Genomic DNA, 18,721 nt, shown 5'->3' with positions numbered 1-18,721 from the left:
CTTTTTTTTGGTTGCGGCTACCCAATGACCCACTTTTTTCTAGAACAGCATCATCAGAATGCCACAAAATGCTGAAACTTTCAAACTCTCTTATTTCAACAAATTTGTATTAGAAATTTGGGACAAGAAAATAGAATTTTGCTCATTTTTCAAAAAAATTAAAATTACGTTTTGTACCCAATAAGCCCTTACATACACGTCAGTTGTAAAGTTGAGTCCCCCGGGTACTCCCCCCTTGCAATCGATAAATTATTTAACTTTCACGGAGACAATAATAATTAGTTACATTACAAGTTTCATATATTAATTAAAACTCAGTATTTTTTAATTGATATTATGTATTTTTAATTCAAGGTAGCCTTTTGTCAAACGTTGATATGAATTGAAGAGAAAAGGTTTTGGACGGTTTCCCCTTCCTGAGAAAAATCATGCACAGGGGAATGAAATGACACCCTTTCTAGCCTTGGGATCTATACTTTATAAAACCCATACCATTCCTCTTGTGTACCAGCTTTATCATTTGTGTCAATATTTGATTGCAAGCACCACTAGGCCATGCGCCCCTCCGACGCGCCATGAAAGTATTTCCTCTCGTCTATGCATGAGTTTTGCCACTGTGATGAATATTTTACGAAAACGTCTCATTAAACATATGTTAAAAACCACACGACTGGACTCAATATTGTCGCGTCACATTCAATGTTTCCATATTGTTCTTGTTGTTATGCCTATTGGAAAGAAATCGCTTATGCATCATCAACAATGTTTAAATATTTAAGGCCAAATAGCTAATATACGGTTTCCGAACATCATAAAATAATTGTTTACGCACTGTGTCTTTGAATGTATCGAGAGCGGCGAGATAACATCCTCGCCGATACTAGCAGTTGCAGGTTGAAACCGCTTAAGAATATTCATATCCGTATTTAAAAGCGGATCTATTTACCAGGAGTTTTTGCCATAATATATTAATGGAGCTTCATGCAATAGGCAGTCGATACGGAGTCGAATTAGACGACACCGTATGAGGTTTGACGATTTACACGACAAGATATTCAGAAAATAAGTTTGAACGTGTTGGTTCTTCTGAAAAATCTTCAGAGTCATTCCGTCATCGCCATTTTCTCAATGACGAGTTTATTTTCTAAGCATGGCGAAGGAGAAATGTGGGCAACCAAAGTGCATCCTATAGAAACGGAAAAGAATGGAGAGATTGTGGAGAAACCGAAGTTCAAGGATGAAATCAGAGAATTTGGTGGCAGTGTCACACTACACGGCATACGATATATTACCGATTTTGATTTACATTTTCTAAGAAGGTATGAGTTTACTAGTACTTATGAAACTGTTTTGACTATTTTGACATGATTCTATATATTTTATTGACAGAAGGAAAATGCAATATTAAACTTTGGCATTTAGTGGGTCGGATAAGTTCTGTTCTTACTGTGACGAACCGGGAGAAACCCAAGTTTGCATACTGCAGTTACTGTCCGTTTTCCTATACACAATACACAGTGCTCTCACCATTGACGCCTGACCTCTACAAACAGTGTATGTTATAGGTATATGGGCATTGCCTAGTTAACATCACTGTGTGAAAAATAACCAGCCAATAAACTTCTAGCAAATATATTTCTCTAACATGACCTAAAATTACAGCTAGGTTAGATGTTCAGAAGGGGTCGCACTTTCGTAGAATATGAGTGAGGGCAAAGCATAGCTAGCTCATAGCTAGCCAACTCCCCGTGTTAATTGAATGGAGATTTGACCGAAAATATTGAGCTATATTGGTAACGGACCGCTCCGTTCTGAAGGATGCCACACAAAAACGGTACAAGCTACATTTACACTATTCTATGAAATTCTAGAAAATATAGTTTTGTAACATGTCCTAAATTTTTAGCTAATTTAGGTGTTTGGAGAGGGTCGCACTTTTGTGTTTTAGGAAGGATATGTAAACGACAGATAACACCAAAAATATGAAGAAATTATTTCCAAACCGTGTTAAGTCAACAATCATTATGTTGCTCATTTTCAAGAATGTTGGTTTACAAAAAGCAGGCCATTGTCTCATTTCGTGAACAAAGGTACACATACCATTGTTTCCTTTCGTTTCCTTTATAATCGGTTACCCAACTGAAGCTATAATACCAGCTTTATTGCGATATCGCACATGTAAAACAGACACTTGTGCACAACCAGAGAAGATCCGATTTAATCAGTTGAGCTGTTTCAATGAGTGTTATCTTGGTTTAATAGCTTTTAATGGGGTTTAAGTCCTGCAAAGGTCGAGATGAATTCTACTGTAGACATGACTGCATCATGGGGGGGGGGGACAAATGCCCCTCATGCATCCCCGGGCATGCATCCCGTGGCGCCGTCACTGCTTCAAAACCTTGTCAGCTTACATATCAATTTGTAAGCGCTCTTTAGCAAAGTCATAGTTCATTGAATTTACAACCGTATGACAAAACAGGCGAAAATAGTAACTTTTTGCACAAGATTTGCAATTTAAAGAGAATTGGCCATTGCTCATTGAAATGAAGCCAGTATATGGACAATATAAGTGTGCATTTTCATTTAATGACATAAATCTGAAAAATATTGTAAGGATCACTTGAGGTTTTGACTTTTAAAATCTATATTTTGGTCAAAAATCGGGCTAGGATAGGTCGTTTTCAACAGACTTACTATATTCGCCTTGCTATAAACATTGAATAGAACCGTCAATCGTGAGTAAATTTCTGGTTTTGTGCAAACGAAATTTATTTAATCTGTATATCTACAAACCTGATGAATCTATTCAGTAACATTGAATAGTGTTATCTATTGACATAATGAAAAAAGGGGTTTTTAGGGGGAAGTGTTAGCTTTCGTTCGATATAAAAAAAAATTCTGATTGGATGAAGGGAACACTTCAGGTTTTGACAAAAACCAATCACAGATGCCTAATGATGCTATGCACTTAACCGTGTAGTGTAAACAAAGACTGTGTAGAGACAATTCATTGCTTGCTTGGAAGCTCTTGGACGACATTGTGTGCTCAGGTGTATCGAGGTCGAAACTGTGCATAGATGGTTTATAAGAAAATCTTTTTTGTAGCCAAACTTTTCCATATGCCTTCACAGCTTTCAACTACCATTGATATTCTTTCAATAGTCACACAGGTGTCCAGATAAAGATTTTTTATTTTCATAGCCACGCACAGTGACTTCTGATAATGAGTATAATAGATCACCAGTCTGTAACCAGGCTAGAATGAAAGAGAACGATTAGGTACCAGGGAATTTATTATTGCATGTCAAATATTGTTATGTGCTGGGGCACTGCAGCTTATCTAACAGCATGGTTGAATTAGTTATTGCCGTTTGAGCTTTAAAATCGATGAGACATGCCTACCTAAAGATACATAACATGCATAACATAATGGTTCACAGAACTGACATAACTATCACAAACCCGCTGCTCTTTTTTCCTTTGTTACAGACTTGGTTGGTTGGTAGGTTTGGCCATTCTCGGTTCCTATTTATGCTATGAGATTGGTGTAAGCATATGGAAATTTTGGGAACATCCTATTTCTACTGTAATTACTATGAACTACGTCAGTAATATTACATTCCCTGCAATAACCATATGTAATTACAACTTGTTTAAATCCAACATTGTTACACCAACAGAGGTAAGTTTCTCCAAGCCACATTCTCTCAGTTCATCCTCCTCCTTCTTCTCTTCGTCTTCGACTTCTATTCTTTTGTAGATGTTTTTCTTCGTTTCTTTCGTCTTCGTTGTGTTCTTATTGGTCTTATTGTACTTGCTTTTCATTTTCGTTTTTTCTCTGACAATCTTGTCTACATTTTGATTTAAATCGAAGGCATTGATGGTCAGCAGTATGTTCAACGTAAATACCAAAGAACGCGTTCCAGTTGATTGGGCTGGTTATGAGCGCTCAATAGGTCGACCTCTTGACGTAGAAGGCTTCGTATTAAATACAGCACATCGCATGGAAGACATGCTTCTGAAATGCACTTGGCGAAGTTCGGAGAAATGCACAGCAGCAAATTTTACCCGAATTATAACCGACTGGGGCGTGTGTTATACATTTAACAATAACCCAGAGAAGGCTTTGCAAGTAAAGCGGCCAGGCAGTACCAATGGTCTAGCGATGATGATTAATATTGAACAGGATTTATATACGTATGGCGAAAATACGGCAGCTGGTTTAAAGGTATGTACAAAATCATAGTTAAATTCGTCACTGGTGACAGTGTTGAAGAAAAGCATGAAATATTTGTGCGATTTCTCGCTACTTTATTTGTCCACGCAGATGTTCTGATCCTGCATGAACGGTACTTCGGTATTTTGTAGTAGGCTGAAGAGACCAAGGATTGTTTATTATAGAACTATTCAGATCCTCTGATCGCAATGCCCTCAATAACTTGGGAGTGTCCTGACTACGAAACAGCCATTGGAGGATCGATCACATATCTAGCACTAAACCAGTGCTATGAGTGTACGGTTCTAGGCCTTATAACGCGTTACGACTTAAAACTTAAAACTCACTCTGAATTCCCGGACGGTATGGACGGTCGGTGTAGGCCTAAAACATGTTGGGCATGATATCAACGGCAAATCGCATCTCACTCACTTTATTTGACGCCAAAGGGGCTAGTTGAATTCGATGCAGTGTGCTGTTACTTGAAAATAGTGGGAACTCATTATGAAGATGATTTTTTTAATCAAAACGATAGCATGTCAGAACGTTGAAACAGTGAGCCAAATACCGTGCCAGTGTCGGGTCTGTCACGGACCCACAAATTTATCGTAGCGAGAAATCTGCGGGATCGGGACCACTTAGTTTTGAATATTTAGCCCCGGAACAAACCATGTCACACATCAAGTCTCAAGTATGTTACCGGAAATATTATGCATCACATATCTGCTTATTGTCTGTTATTTTGTACTCCATAGGTATTACTGCATCCTCCAGGGCAATTCCCTCTTGTTAAGGAACTTGGTTTCTCCGTGTCACCTGGCTACGAAACAGATGTCAGCGTAAGATACAATTCCGTAAGTAAAGATTCTTTGGCTTGCAGAATAAATGTCACACTTTTAGCCTAAGTAGGTGAGGAATGAGGTACGGGGTATGGGTTCAATAGGTTAAGTTGTTAATTATACGCATACAGGAGCTGCGTTGCTTGTCTTCACAAAGTATGCTATTGCTGCAGTTTCTTGACTGATTGAAGAGGCTCAGTGCCCATTTATGCAAATTAATCGATTTTGCCCCCCCCTCGATTGTACCAGCGCCCAATACCAGGAATTATTTTCTAAATCCGAAAATTTTCGAATTATTTGTCAAAGTTGAAAATTTTCACAATTCTAATTTTAACTGTGGGAAAGGGGGCGAATTCAAAGATGGGGGAATATCTTCACCCCTCCCCCGCCCGCTGGCACCGCCACTGCTCCTACATAATAGGGATATCTGTTGCGGCGAAAGCAAGCTTTTCCTTTATCAGGGCTCCTTGGTTCACGTGAATCCCAGAATACTATAAATCGTACATATAAATCTATAATAACCCAGGATGTGGTTTTTTTTCACGCAAACATTATGTAGCCTGAGATTCAGGTGGTTTAAAAATCTCAACTTTTTTTAGAAAAGTGTGGGGATGATGCTGTGGATCACAGTGACGAAATGGCCCTTTAATGAATTACATGTAGCTGTAATTCTATATTGGAAGAGGTTCATTTTGATAGTTCAATGTTCAATTAGTGGCTTCTTAGTCATGATGTTGACTTGATCCTGAACCACTGTTGTAGTTGTAATCCTCTTTTAATTTCAGATCACAAATCTGCCCCATCCCTATCCTTCCAACTGCTCGGCGAAACAACTGGTGTATTCCAGGCAATACACGGTATCATTGTGTCGATATGAATGCAAGGTTACCTATGTTACGAAAATATGCGGATGTAAGGACGTAAGATACCAAGGTATGCATTATACCTGTGTACACCATACTGTTCTTTTGTACTTGTACTAAACTGAAACTGTGCATTTTGAGCGTTTCCTTCATTTTTTTAGCGCGCTTAGAAATACCGTGCAAGTCTTGCTATCGTCCCATATGATATAGCTGGCTGAGGCCGTATAGCCTCCGTAGAAGCGAGCGACGGACCACCGACACGCAGATTTCACTCAACAGCTCTTTAATAACATGAACTTCTCCTGTCCTCAACTTAAAGTGTTACCGTTTGAGATCTGTTTATTCATTGTTGCTGTCTATCCCTACCTTTGCTTTATCTAGCCCTGTTACGTGTTCCATATAAATTCCCTTTTGCAATTCCTCCATCTCACTACATTCCCAACCATCGGATTTTTCTCAATACTTCATTAGTCAGACGCGTTTTTACTATTAAATAATTCCATGAGCTTTTTCATTCCTTGCTTGCTTGGTTGGATTTATAACTTGCACAATCCTCCGCATTTTGGTGGTGGGTGACAAATATGTCACAGGTTTAAGTAATGTGCCTAGTGCATGTAGTTGTACATGTAGTTGTAGATGTTGTTGTAGCTGATGTTTCCCTATCCTTCATTCCTATACTTTCTACTCTTCTTCTACTTCTCATAACTTCGTGCTTGCTTGCTTGAAACACTCCTATGCTGCAGATCAATTCAACTTGCCGCTGGCTAGCCGTAAGGAGAAAAGTGAAGCAACGTAAATCTTCTCCTGCCAGTACATAGCCTCTCCTTATTCTAGACTCTTGCACGGCCTCCTCGTTGGATTCCGAAGCATATAGCTCCTTTCCAAGTGTGGCTCAGACCACATAATTGTATTGGCAAAAGTGCGCCTGAGTCTTAGAAAAAGCAAGACTGTTGCTAGAAGGAAGTATGACTGGAAGCTTCTAAGTACTTATAGCAACCTTCAAAAGCAGTACACCATAGAAGTACTCAACCGATTCCAGCCATTGGAAAATATAGGTGAAACAGCCACAGAGAAGTATGAAAGATTAATAACAGCCCATACGCATGCTACAGATAAAACTGTGCCAGTGAAGAAGAAAGCACGTAGGGTACGCTTCTCAAGCGATCCAAGAGTGACTGAAGTATAATACGGCTCTGATATGATTTCTTTAAACATTAACTTGAAGTAGAAAAGGTTCTTTTTTGAGATCCAATTATTCTGGTGCTTACTCAGAAATATTTCAATGCCTAATAAGAATCTTGAACACTCTGCTTTGGTGTTTATGTTTGATGAAACGGCAACACTGTTTGGTCTTGACGTTTCCAAACTTGCCAGCGTGTTTTATCTGCTTCTCGGTCTATGATCTGAAACGAAATACGAAATATTTCCTTGTGCACCCCAAATTATTTAGGAGTGAGATCCCGTGCCAAACTGTCCCAAAATATACATTGGTGAAACGGGTCGCTTGTTCGGCACAAGACTTTCAGAACACAAATCAGAAACTGAGAAAGTAAGTATCAAAGTTTACCAGGGGTCAAAGAAGTCTCAACATCGGACTTTCATGAATCGGCGATAACAGAACATGAAGCATGCACAAATCGTGTAATTGGGTTGGAGGAGGCTCAAATCATAGACAAAGAAGCAGATAAAACTGATAAATGTTTGAATGTTGTTGCCGTCTAGTCTTCAACTCTCGATACTGCTATTAATCAGTTCACACTGTTCCGTGCCCCATCTGTCTTTTGCATATCGTGTCTTGTTTGACGTCTTCATTGAGTTTCCTAAAGTCCTCATTATTTTCTTTACTTTCATCGCGGAATCTTCTCTAGAGTCTAGTTTCGTTAGTTATCCATGGGTTCCTTTCCAATATCTTCAGCTGTACGTGCTAAAAAAGTGCTTATTATTGGTTTGGAAGAGGATCAAACGCCTGAAATTCAGCTACCACCGCTCCTGTTTATTGTATGTGATTTTTGTTAGCGCTTTGATCTCTTTGGCGCACGTTATTGATATGATATTTTCTTCATTATACGATTATGTCATTGTGATTTTATTTCAATTTTCAGGTGATTACCGAATTTGCAGCCCCCAAGAACAAATAGACTGTATATATCCCGCGGAAGGTAGGATTAGTCGTTATCAATTATGTTGCGTCTATTCGCCGGCGAAGTGACGTAATAATCGGATTAACTACCATAGCAATAGGTGACGACCATTTTTTATTATACCGCGCTGCACTAGTACGTTCACGCGGTACCTCTGCATCGAACCATAACATGTTGATCACTCGCACCTGTAAGATTAGTATCTTTGAAAAAGAACGGTATTGTAATCAAGGAATTCAATTTATGATTACAGACAAACACAGGTGCTGAGCGCGATATATTCAAAAATTGTTTTCGCCTATTGCTGTGGTAGTTAATCCAATTATTACGTCACTTCGCCGGCGAATTATATCACTCATGCTTCTTCTTTCATTTTTACCATTACCGTGCGTAGTTTTTTTTTTTTCAATTTCGGTACAGATAACCCCATAATCCCCATACAAGTACAGGGTGATTCAAAAAGAAGTAGACTCATGTTTGTGGCACTTTGCTACGACATCTGAGCGTCTAAATTCAAAAAAGAATTGTGGTATTTATTTCCTGCAAACCCAAGTTATGGGTTATTGTGGTGAATTGGTTCAAAAATGTCCTTTATTGAATTGCTTTTATTAAGTAGGCCTAATTTAATTGTGTTCGATATTGGAATATAGTTGACATTAAAAGATAAATTCATTCTTATCAATTTTCCAGCAAATTTCACTGCACTCAATATTAATTGTGACTGTCACGTCTCGTGTGAATCTTTCATCTACGAGGGGCGTTTATCAACATCATATTGGCCAGCCTTACATGTGGAGCGTGAGTTTGAACATGCATTTAACGTATCTCATGAATATGGCCGGTAAGTTCATATTCCACAATAAGTTCATATTTGTTGGCAATATGTCAACGAAATTGGTTTTGAAAAAAATTAAGGCCTGTATACCCATCTCATAATGAAAGAATCCGCCCTACGTTTAGACAGGGCTGATTGGTAATCAAGAAGTTGAGAGAAAAGTAGAGAACATTATACGTTTAGTTTCCTACCAACTGGTAATTCCGGTATCTATCAGTATGATCAGTACAAACTTAACTTGACTATATATATATAGGGGCGATGTGAAGTGGCGTAGCCCAGCTTGGGGGAGCTGGTGGTGGTGGTGGTAGTGGTGGTGCATGGTGGTGGAGGGGGTGATGGGCAAGTTGAAATTTTTATATATGAAAATGAACAGCAAAGAGTAGTGTTATTAAAATGACTAAAAATGTATTGATATTATAAGCTTATGAAATGTGATTGAAGAGGTTCATCGTGTCTGTTAATTAAACAGCTATTTTTAGTTCATTTGTCAACACTAAAATGGATGAAAATACACCAAATAAAAAAGACAATCCAAACGCAGAAAGGGCTAAAGATGTGTAGTGATTCCACACATAGAAGGCAAGATGCTCGTTCACCCGAAGAACAGACAAGAAAAAGAAAGATCTGTCAATAAGTCTTTGAAATCAAGTGCAAAAGTTGACCCCAAACATACATTGGTGAGATAAAAGGGCAATTCGGCGTCCGCATGAGTGAGCACAAAAGGGAAGAAGAGAAAGCTAGGTCCCGGGAGCTAGGTAGCATAAATACACCCGCTCCAAAAGAACAGAATCCCTTACAGAAATAAACAAATCTGCTACTACTGATCATGTGTCAACAGAAAACCATATCATAGACTGGGACAGTTCATCAATCATCGACAGAGAATAAATTAGCAGGACAAGATGGGTAAAGGAAGCCATATGGATTCGAAAGAGAGGGGACAACGCCGTGAACAGAAACGATGGCACGTTCTTTCTATTAAAGTCGCTTCTTTGATCGTCTACTCAGGACCAACGCTGGAGACAGGAATACCACTTCCGGTGAAATTTGCTGCTGCAAGCAATAATAATGGATTAATAACACCATCAACGCTTTGAGAAAGCCAGAAAGTTTCTGGCGAAACTGTTGAACGGAAAAACGAAAGTTTTTCATTTGATCTAGACAAATAAACTTAAAAAAACCCATGAAATGTAATTTCTAATGCTCTATAATATGAAGGATGCCGACAACATATCTAATATGTTAACTACCGTAAACGTTCGCCTAATGGCGCTATGGAGTTCATGGAAATGAGAGAGCGCCATCCCTGTAAAAGCCGACTATTATCACTGATCATTAAGGGTACGTGTAGTTAAACGGTGAAACCTATCAACACATACAATTATGAACAAGATCGAACGGTAATCATTCACCTGATACGTTGTGGCCCAGTGAGCAGAGCATTAGACTATAGTGCGAGGATAAAGAGATTTTGTGGAGAAGATTGATGGTTCGAATCTCATGCAGTAATTTCTGACAGATTATGATGTATGTCAATGTTTTTTTTTCTGATTTAAGGAAATTTTATTCTCTATTTTCTTGATTTTATCTTTAACATTAGATAATATTTATATAATTTTATTATTTTATCTTGTATGTGTCTTTTTTCATGAGTCTTTGTTTTTATCGTTTCATTTTAGAGTAACTCAATCCATTCAATCAAATGTTGTAATGAACCTATTTGATTGTATAGACGAATCCAACGAGCCAAGTCATGGTCAGGATTTGGTCGGCCATCTTTGGTTTCCCGCTAGCACCAACCTGGGGTTTTGAGCACCCGATTGTGCAAATAAAAGCCGCCTAACACCTGCAGAAGATGCAAAGACGAGGAGGGTTAATTGAATAATATATACAATAGAGGTAATCCTGTCGCATCTATTCATCAGTCCTTTTGTTCATCCATTTGTACATCTATGAATAGATGCGACGGGATTAGGCCTACCTGCGGAATTATCTCTATTGTATTACTCTATTAACCCTCCTTGACCTTCTCTAGGTGTAAGGCGGCTTTTATTTGCACAACTGTTGGAACTGTATTGTGTTAATAAACTGAAATCATTCTTTTGTCTACCTGTGTTTTCGCGGAAGGTGTAAAACGGGTGATGGAATGCAGTTTAAAATTTCCGCCAAGGCCGAATCATTTCACATTTTGGATGCATTGTAGCCGACGGGGACCCAACTAAAGGCTGCTAGTCAGGTGTAGGAATGCGTGTATTTGGATTCGTCTATAATACAGTTCCCTTCGACAAAACACACAGCATGGTCTATTCGCTGTTGAAGTGACATAATAATCGGATTAACTACACGCGGTATCTATGCATTGATGTACTTGCGAACAAAAGGACTATATGTATGAATAGATGCGACGGGATTATCTGCGGAATTATCTCCATTATATATATTATTAGCTATTATTCTATTAACCCTCCTCGTCCTTGCATCTTCTCTAGGTGTTAGGCGGCTTTTATTTGCACAATTGGACGCTCAAAGCACCAGGTTGGTGCTGGCGGCTACCCAAAGATGTCCGACCAAATCCTGACCATGACTTGGCTACTTGGATTCGTCTATATAGACGAATCCAAATACACGCATTCCTACACCTGACTAGCAGCCTTTAGTTGGGTAGCCGTCGGCTACAATGCACTCAAAATGTGAAATGATTCGGCCTTGGCGGAAATTTTAAACTGCATTCCATCACCCGTTTTACACCTTCCGCGAAAACACAGGCAGACAAAAGAATAACACAATACAGTTCCCTTCGACAAAACACACAGCATGGTCTATTCGCTGTTGAAGTGACATAATAATCGGATTAATACACGCGGTATCTATGCATTGATGTACTTGCGAACAAAAGGGCTATATGTATGAATAGATGCGACGGGATTACCTGCGGAATTATCTCCATTATATATATTATTAGCTATTATTCTATTAACCCTCCTCGTCCTTGCATCTTCTATAGGTGTTAAGCGGCTTTTATTTGCACAATTGGACGCTCAAAGCACCAGGTTGGTGCTAGCGGCTACCCAAAGATGTCCGACCAAATCCTGACCATGACTTGGCTACTTGGATTCGTCTATACGGTATTCGCTATACGAAATACGCTCATTCGTTCAGGCTGAGTTCATATAGGAGTATACTATGTGAACTCAGCCTGGTCGAATGAGCGTATTTCGTATAGCGAATAGCGAGTATATCAGTTTACCCATTTTCTTCGTCTTATCAAATGCTTGTAACTTTACTTCTTGAGGTCACATTGCATTCAATGAGGTGTCATAATGTGCAGAATTAGATAGTGCATCTATTAAAAAAATGAATTTGCCCACAAATTATGGTTTAGGTTTTTAAAATTTGGACGGTATACGCATGCACTAAAATCGCACACGCGCGATTCCCACTATACTATACTAAACGCAGGTATACGGCCTTTTCGAATAGCTCTTATGTGACCCGGTACTATGAAATTACCTTGCTCGATTTAATCTATACGCGTGCACCTGCAAAACGTGCATCGTATACCCGAATAGTATACTTCTATGCGATGGTAGCCTTATGTGACCCGGCAGGTACTATGATATTGCCTTGCTCGATTTAACTATATACGCGTGCACCTGTAAAACGTGCACCGTATACCCGAATAGTATACTTCTATGTGAACGCAGCCTTAGGCGAACGTTTACGGTAGTTTGAGAGTCTATAGTTAGTTTATCATGTTTATAATGTTTTGAGAACTAAGATCAGGAAGTTTAATGTTTACCCTTTATTGTGTTGCAGTGCAAACCTGTTGGATCTTACGGTATATTTTGAAGAGTTGAGCTTCCAGCAAATAAAACAAACCCCCGCATACGATGCGCAAAGCTTGCAAAGTGAGTATAGACCTTACACCATGACCATGTATCACAATTCTTTTGCACTCAGTTTCTGTTGTCCAAAAGGCTCAGAAACTTCAGGCTCTGAGTACTGATGATGCATGTCGGTACAAGGAATTACAATGGCACTTGCCTTATGGAGTTCTGTTCCTCGTGTAATCTTGTGCATTGTGACGACCAATACACTTCATCAACATCCTCACCCTGTGGCACTACAAGGAATATGATACGTGCGCCGTGGAGCTGATATTAATTCTGCTTCATCAGCAATGAAAAGAGTTGCAAATAAATAGTACGATCTTCCTATAGTAAGCTGGATGCTTCAATTTATCCAACAATAATATGCAGTATAAATAAGAAACAAGTCTGATGTGCTCGTGACATCCTGGAAGATTCTGAGATAGGAGCCCTTATATTGCTGCTTCATTGACTTATGTAATGCATACCATAAGCAGAAATGCCGTGTGGAAAGTACTAGGTGTCAAAAGTTCTTATGAGACCTCAAAATGAGACAGAAATATGTGTTGGAGCACGGAACTTTCTCTGACTGGTTCTCTGTTGGCGCTGGAGTGCACAAATGATGTGTCATGCCACCAAACATATTCATAAGAAGTCAACATCATTTTTCACTGGAATTGTTCAAAATGAACCATGTTTACAGTTGAATTCAACATTCCAATTGAACTTGTTCAAAGATATTCAACCTGTACATTGCCTATGTTGTGAGGCTAACGATTAACAATCTAAGGAATCCTGTAGGCATCACAATTCTCTATTTTACCATGTCTACAGAATTGATGTCACAAAACCTGGTGCTTATCATGCTTACTTGGATGAGTTAGCTCAGGCAAACAGGATTGGGTTCTTATCATCAGCATCTGTAAAGCAAAGATCAAGGCTGTGGACAGAAATGGCACAAACCAACTAGTGAGAACCAGTATATGTGGCCAAGACGCGCATGGCATACGCAGGGACAGTTTTGTGTTCGACAAGATGAGTTACTTTGGAAGCAGAAGTACATCAGACTTGGGAAAAGCTGATAGTGTACCGTACCCTAGTAATATCCACTCTCCTCTATAGCGGGGAAATTACCTAGGCACTCACATCATACATACAACATTGAACCGTCTTGAGGTGTTCCCGAACCAAGGCTGTGATGTACGTAGATCACTCTTAGAGACCGCATTCGAACAGAGACATCGGCATAAATGCAAGCAACTGCCATTGACTGACATCCAACCTCATCAAAGACTACAGTGGTCAGGTCATGTTATAGAAGAATGGACCAGATGGAGCGATGTAGTACGTAATGACCTAAAAGAATTGAAACAGGAAGTGGAGAGCATGAATCGTGATGACTGGAGGGACATCCCAGCAAACACAAAAACGTTTTAAAAACGTTTTAAATAAGTTATATTTTGGTTTTTGGTTTAGGTAAAAACGTTTTAATAACATTAAAATGTCGGGTTATATAAAGGTCACGATAACGTTTTATAACGTTTTGTATGAAAACACACTACAACAATATTTTTAAATGTTTTCAAAAATGTTATTGTAAACTATTTTTGCAAACATTTTTGCCAAATATTGTGTCAATACTTAAATAACATTATGTTAAAATATTTGAACCCAGCAAACACAGAAATGTTCTTAAAATGTTTTTTTCAAAACCTTTTAATAACATTTAAATGTCGGGTTATATAAAGGTCATGAAAACGTTTTTAAAACGTTATTGAAAATATTTTGGGCAAACATTTTTCACAAAATATTTTTTCAACCCCAAAATAACATTTTGTTTAGAATGTTTTGTATCAAGTTTTCAAGAATGTTGTTGGAATGTTATTAAAACGTTTTTATACCTTTTATATAACCCGACATTTAAACGTTTTCTGTAAAACATTTTTGTTTGCTGAGCAGTAGATTATCAAAAATGTTTTTTAAGGTTATGAAAACGTTTTATACTCTTAATATACCCTTTACATAACCCGACATTTAAACGTTTTCTGACAATCTTTTATAACCTTTTGCGAATGATATCGAAAACGTTTTGTGTTTGCTGGGATCCTATCTTTAGCTGAAATCAGTCTTACGACAGGACATCTAAAATTAACAAACTCCTCGAAAAAAATTGGAAACTTTCCAAAACTGCTATATATCAGAAATATTTGACATCTAATTCCATATTGTTTCATATCAATACAAACATTGTTCTTTCCTGTCAAAAATGACACCAAATATCACACCGTTTCATTAAAACAAAATCAGTAACGAGTAGAGTTCCCATTATGCGCTCACAACAGTATTGCATCTTCCTCTCAAGCTTCTTATCAACCTGGCCACACGCTCCTAGGGATGGCATTCCACTCTTCAAGCAAGATCTGTTTTAAACCAGCCAATGTGGTTTGATCTGTCACTCTAGTGCTCACAGCCTGACCAAGTTGTTCCCAGAGATGTTCTTTAGGATTTAAGTTTTTTAGGTTATTGGCTCGTCACTCCATGCGTTGAATTCCTTCTTCTTGCAGGAAGTCATTTACGAGTCCTGTGTGGTCGAGCCTTCGCCGTGTAATAAATTATCGTAACAAAATGAGGTGTCATTGTTGAGAGGAGAGAACAATGTTTTGACTGATATGAAGCAATATGGAGATAGATTTCAAAACTTTCTGATATACAGCCGTTTTAAAAATTTTCCAAACCTTTTTGAAGAGTTAATATCAAAGTGTGCATATTATATCAATGATCGTTAACAACAAATCAGCGTACCAGAAAAGTCACTTTTGTCAAACCAATGCTTCCTAATTTGTTTGTTTTTCTTAGGTGATATTGGAGGGATGATGGGACTTCTGTGTGGGATGAGCATCGTAACGGTTGCCGAGTTCTTTGATTTTATTTGTGGAGTGTTGGTCGCGAGGTGTAGGCGACGTAGAGAGCCAAAAGTACAAGTGAGTCCCGCTTGAGTTGGGACCGGGATCAAAAGAAAAGAATTTCTGAAGGACTGTGCAGGGACAAAATAAGTGTCGTCGGGACTGTGAAGGAACTGGGACTGCTACAACCCCAGACAAATGGCTACAACCATGTCCGGAACAATGGGATTATAAGTCCCGCTAATTAGTCCTGGTAAAGTGCCAATTAATTAGGCTACAATGTAACTCACAGTTCTTTGATCTACCCTGTGAGTCCATCCTATATTATATCGTTGTTGTGCTCTTCCTGTCCCGACCCTCTTAAGTGATTCGCGACCTGCCTGCCTTCTTTTTTTACCAAGTCGGCACGCTTTATTGCGGTTGCTCTTTGCATTACTTTGCTTTGTAGCTTGTAACTTTGGGCCCCGGGTTTGGGGCCTGCTTCCCGTGGAACAGAACAAAATCAAATGGGCGAGATAATTCTAATCATTCGGGATTAACGGAGAGGATTAACGAAAATCCACGTCAGGGGAGTGAATGGGAGAAAAGAACTTAGCCGATGCATAAATAGGTATATTTATGCTATTGGTTCAGATTGAACAAGAACTATCTATTACGAAGTAGCGTAGTTAGGGATTGTGGCGCCCAGAGCTTAGGATACATAATGGCTCTTCCTCCAATTCTTGAGGCAATTGCGTGCGGAGCGCGAAAATGTGCACAAATAAGGCCTATACCACTAATTAATTTTGGTTATAATGAACTTGAATATCGGTCTTAAATTGATCTTTCAAATGACTATTGTCAAAAATGAGCATCAAATTTTTGACTTTCATCGATGGGAGGGGTGCAGAACTGCAGATTCAATGTTGAATTGGTCAATTCGGCACACTGGGTCTATTTTTAGTAACTGTCCATATTTAGGCCAAATGGTGTAGTATCCATAGCATAGGTCAATAGCCACCATTAAACAACAATGGCTCTTTTTTGATTTAAAATTGCAGAGAAACCCCATTTTGGTTCACCATTTCTTATTCTATGGGTATATCTTAATATGTATAGACTGTATGTTAAGACAAGGTGTAGCTCCGTATAATAAATAACAGGCATGAGAGGCAAATAACAAGCCTGAAACCAAAAGCCAGTTTATTTTCACCCTTGCATGAAAGCAAGATAGTCTTCTATTGTTTTCTGTTGGGAAGTACATTTCATTTGCATTAAGGGCTCTGGTTTATTTGTCATAAATTTATAGACTGATGAGTGGCGATGATTAACTGACATTCCTCATGAAATGATTTTTTGAATTATACAGTATTTAGCTTGTTTTCATTGTTGAAAGGGATTCAATCATTTTTCAATGTTGTTCATCACCATATTAACAACTCGCGTTCGCTGTGTCTGCGTGGTTTACTTCGCTCTGGCAGCTTCAGACACGGACGTATCGTTGTTAAACTGCAATGAACAACGGTGAAACATGATTGAATCCCTAACTGATAAAACACTTGTACAAAAAAAAAGCTGTACTTTTTAAGTAGCATTATCAAACCAACATAAACATAAATGTGATGATAAATCATCATGCAGTAGATTTGTCCCATGCAGGTGGGCCACTAAAGCCCAATATCAGTGTTTTATGTTGGAAATATAAGGGTCTGCTTGAGGGTGGTAACACAGTGATAGTAAATGAGCACCCCCCCCCCAGTCCCTAGATATTTGTGCTAATCAAAATATAATTGGTAAATATATAAGTTGCTGAAGTTGATGCCTTGAAGTTGCAAAGTAGATTTATGTGATGTTACCTTAACGTTATTTTAGAAATCTTTTATTTTAAGGGTGGTCTAATAACCCTGGAATAACAGAAACTTTTGGGCCTGATAAATTGTTGGTGTGAAGTATATAACAGTATACATATTTAGAATGGCAAAGACTTGATACATTCATCTGTGAAGTCAAATTTGGCAAAAATGCTCATTTTTGGAGAAAATCCAAAAATAAACAGGTTTTTTGGCCCAAATTTTATGCGACCACTTAACATAAAAATTCTTTAGTCAAAAAATAAAAAACTAGATAAAAATATCTAGGACCTGTTTTTTTATTTATTTTTATTTTGACCAACTTTAAGAAATTTGCACCAAGTTTATGATCAATTTTGCCTAAAAAATCATGAAAAAGCTTGATTTTTGGCCATATTTCAAATATTACGGACTCTTAATACTACAAATCTCTTACTTGAAATAGTTAATACCGGTATTGTGTTTTCAACATTTAAAATTATGTACATTTAACTTTTAAGCACATTGCTTTTTCATACCCATATAAATTTTGGTTAGCACCAATTATCAATGACTATATTAAATCTACATACAACTGTTATTGGAATACAAAACAATTAATTAACCCCATGAGCACTACTGCTTTTCTTACAGAGCCCTACCCTGATTGGTTCAAACCATGATATAATCATCTGAGTAACAATCTAACCAATCAAGACTCACAATTAGGGCTTTATCTCTGAGCAGCAAGTTTAATCTTAATACTCTTTTTTACCATGTCTCTGATTGCCATGATTGGCTCAATACATAATACATGTATGATGTAGGCAAAGGAGGCAAAGGAGAGAGAAAACAGAGAAAGTACCACCAGTCAAAGTCCCCTTGTATTGTATGCTACCAGTTCTCGCATATTCATGAGGGCCGATTGTTCGATTGTGCCGTGTCAAACAATCACGCCAGCGCTGCGTGCCTTCGCCTATACATACGCGATAGAGCGTTGCATGCTTTCGCGATAGATAGATCATGAAAATACGCTGTAATTGCGTAGCAGTCTCGCCTGTCGCATTTCATGGAACAATCGGCCCTCATTATCGGATGATGCGGAGACTTTGACTGGTGGTACGCTCTCTGTAGTACTCTGTGGATGTAGGCCTCTTTGTAACCAATTAAAAATTTTCTTAGAGGCTGATACTTTAAGGCCCGGTCACACTATGACGAATAGGGGTGAACGACAAGCGACGTTA

At 38.4% G+C, this 18,721-nt stretch overlaps 1 protein-coding gene across 1 annotated transcript; it reads left to right on the top strand.

Moving 5' to 3' along the window:
- Positions 1–1,128: 1,128 nt before the first annotated feature.
- LOC140170760 (acid-sensing ion channel 4-A-like) lies at positions 1,129–17,044 on the top strand. The gene is made up of 10 exons (XM_072193987.1): positions 1,129–1,319; positions 3,490–3,682; positions 3,875–4,228; positions 4,972–5,070; positions 5,841–5,988; positions 6,839–7,060; positions 8,021–8,077; positions 8,750–8,900; positions 12,714–12,805; positions 15,623–17,044. The coding sequence occupies exons 1-10, from the start codon at positions 1,129–1,131 to the stop codon at positions 15,760–15,762; spliced, it is 1,647 nt and encodes a 548-aa protein (XP_072050088.1). The 3' UTR covers positions 15,763–17,044.
- Positions 17,045–18,721: the final 1,677 nt, after the last annotated feature.

Source organism: Amphiura filiformis, chromosome 15 (assembly GCF_039555335.1).
Source record: "Amphiura filiformis chromosome 15, Afil_fr2py, whole genome shotgun sequence".
Classification (NCBI taxonomy): Eukaryota; Metazoa; Echinodermata; class Ophiuroidea; order Amphilepidida; family Amphiuridae; genus Amphiura; species Amphiura filiformis.
The sequence above is the reverse complement of the archived record's forward strand: the minus strand, read 5'-3'. Positions and strand labels throughout refer to the sequence as shown.

What these genes read in the sequence shown, in the direction of transcription:
- LOC140170760 (XM_072193987.1), top strand. Translation starts at nt 1,129, where the DNA reads ATGACGAGTTTATTTTCTAAGCATGGCGAAGGAGAAATGTGGGCAACC. An exon ending in ACATTGTTACACCAACAGAG is followed by an intron (nt 3,683 to 3,874) that starts GTAAGTTTCTCC and finishes TTTAAATCGAAG; the next exon opens with GCATTGATGGTCAGCAGTAT. An exon ending in CGATGCGCAAAGCTTGCAAA is followed by an intron (nt 12,806 to 15,622) that starts GTGAGTATAGAC and finishes TGTTTTTCTTAG; the next exon opens with GTGATATTGGAGGGATGATG.